Source organism: Chrysochloris asiatica, unplaced genomic scaffold, assembly GCF_000296735.1.
Source record: "Chrysochloris asiatica unplaced genomic scaffold, ChrAsi1.0 scaffold00007, whole genome shotgun sequence".
NCBI lineage: Eukaryota > Metazoa > Chordata > Mammalia > Afrosoricida > Chrysochloridae > Chrysochloris > Chrysochloris asiatica.
Genome location: NW_006408525.1, coordinates 5,944,133 through 5,944,969, shown reverse-complemented (window position 1 = coordinate 5,944,969; position 837 = coordinate 5,944,133). Strand labels below are relative to the sequence as shown.

Sequence of the window (837 nt, the reverse complement as noted above, 5' to 3'; positions counted from 1 at the left end):
GGAAGTCTATTTGTGAGCTGTAAGTGTCTATGTATTGTCCCCTAATCTACTCTGGAGCCTAATGTTCTGTGATCCCTTCTGGAGTTTTTGAGCTCATAGATTGTGTTTCTTTTTCTAGGTTAATAGTTACTAATGTTGCTGCCTGTTTCTTTCCTGCTTTATTTAGGTTTCATGTCCTTAGCAAGCTGCTGAGCTTCATGGCACCTATTGACCATACTACAATGAATGATGATGCCAGGTGAGTAATGGATTAATTATATATCTCAAATGACTTCATGACAATCTGATATTGACCTGTTCTACAGCCTGTAACCCTCTCCATTTTTCTCTTATCAGTTTACTATTTGTCATTGGTATCAAAGCAATGATAACAGTGTAATACCAGCAAAGAGCCTGTGTTACAACTTTTCATTGTCATAATTACTGTACCAACCTAACCAAAAATTTCCTTAAATTTCAGTGCCATGTTGCTAAGTTTTTTGCTTATTTTTGTTGTTTTGCTCTTTTTCAAAAAGTGTCTGTGGCGCTGGAGGATAAACCCTAGACTGGACCTCAAGGTGTGTTTGACCACAAGGTCAGCAGTTCAAACTCATGGGCCACTCCACAGAAACCCTATACAGGGTCGTTATGATTCGGAATTGACTCGATGGCACTTAACAATAGCAATGTATCAGAAGAATGGTTTGAAAATGACTGTGACTGTTTGTTGCTGTTGTTGTTAGATACTGTCAAGTCAGTACCAACTTATAGTGAGACTGTGCACAACAGAACGAATCACTACCCAATCCTGAGCCAACCCCACAATTGTTGCCACACATGAGCCCACTGATGCTACCA

General features: G+C 39.5%; 1 protein-coding gene across 1 annotated transcript in view; it reads left to right on the top strand.

The window, feature by feature from the left end:
• The window catches only part of AATF (apoptosis antagonizing transcription factor), a 139,920-nt gene that overhangs the window by 112,534 nt on the left and 26,549 nt on the right, over nt 1-837 (top strand). Inside the window, exon 11 of the mRNA XM_006833627.1 lies at nt 167-238. Coding sequence (XP_006833690.1) covers nt 167-238 — 72 coding nt within the window. The remainder of the gene's footprint in view (nt 1-166; nt 239-837) is intronic.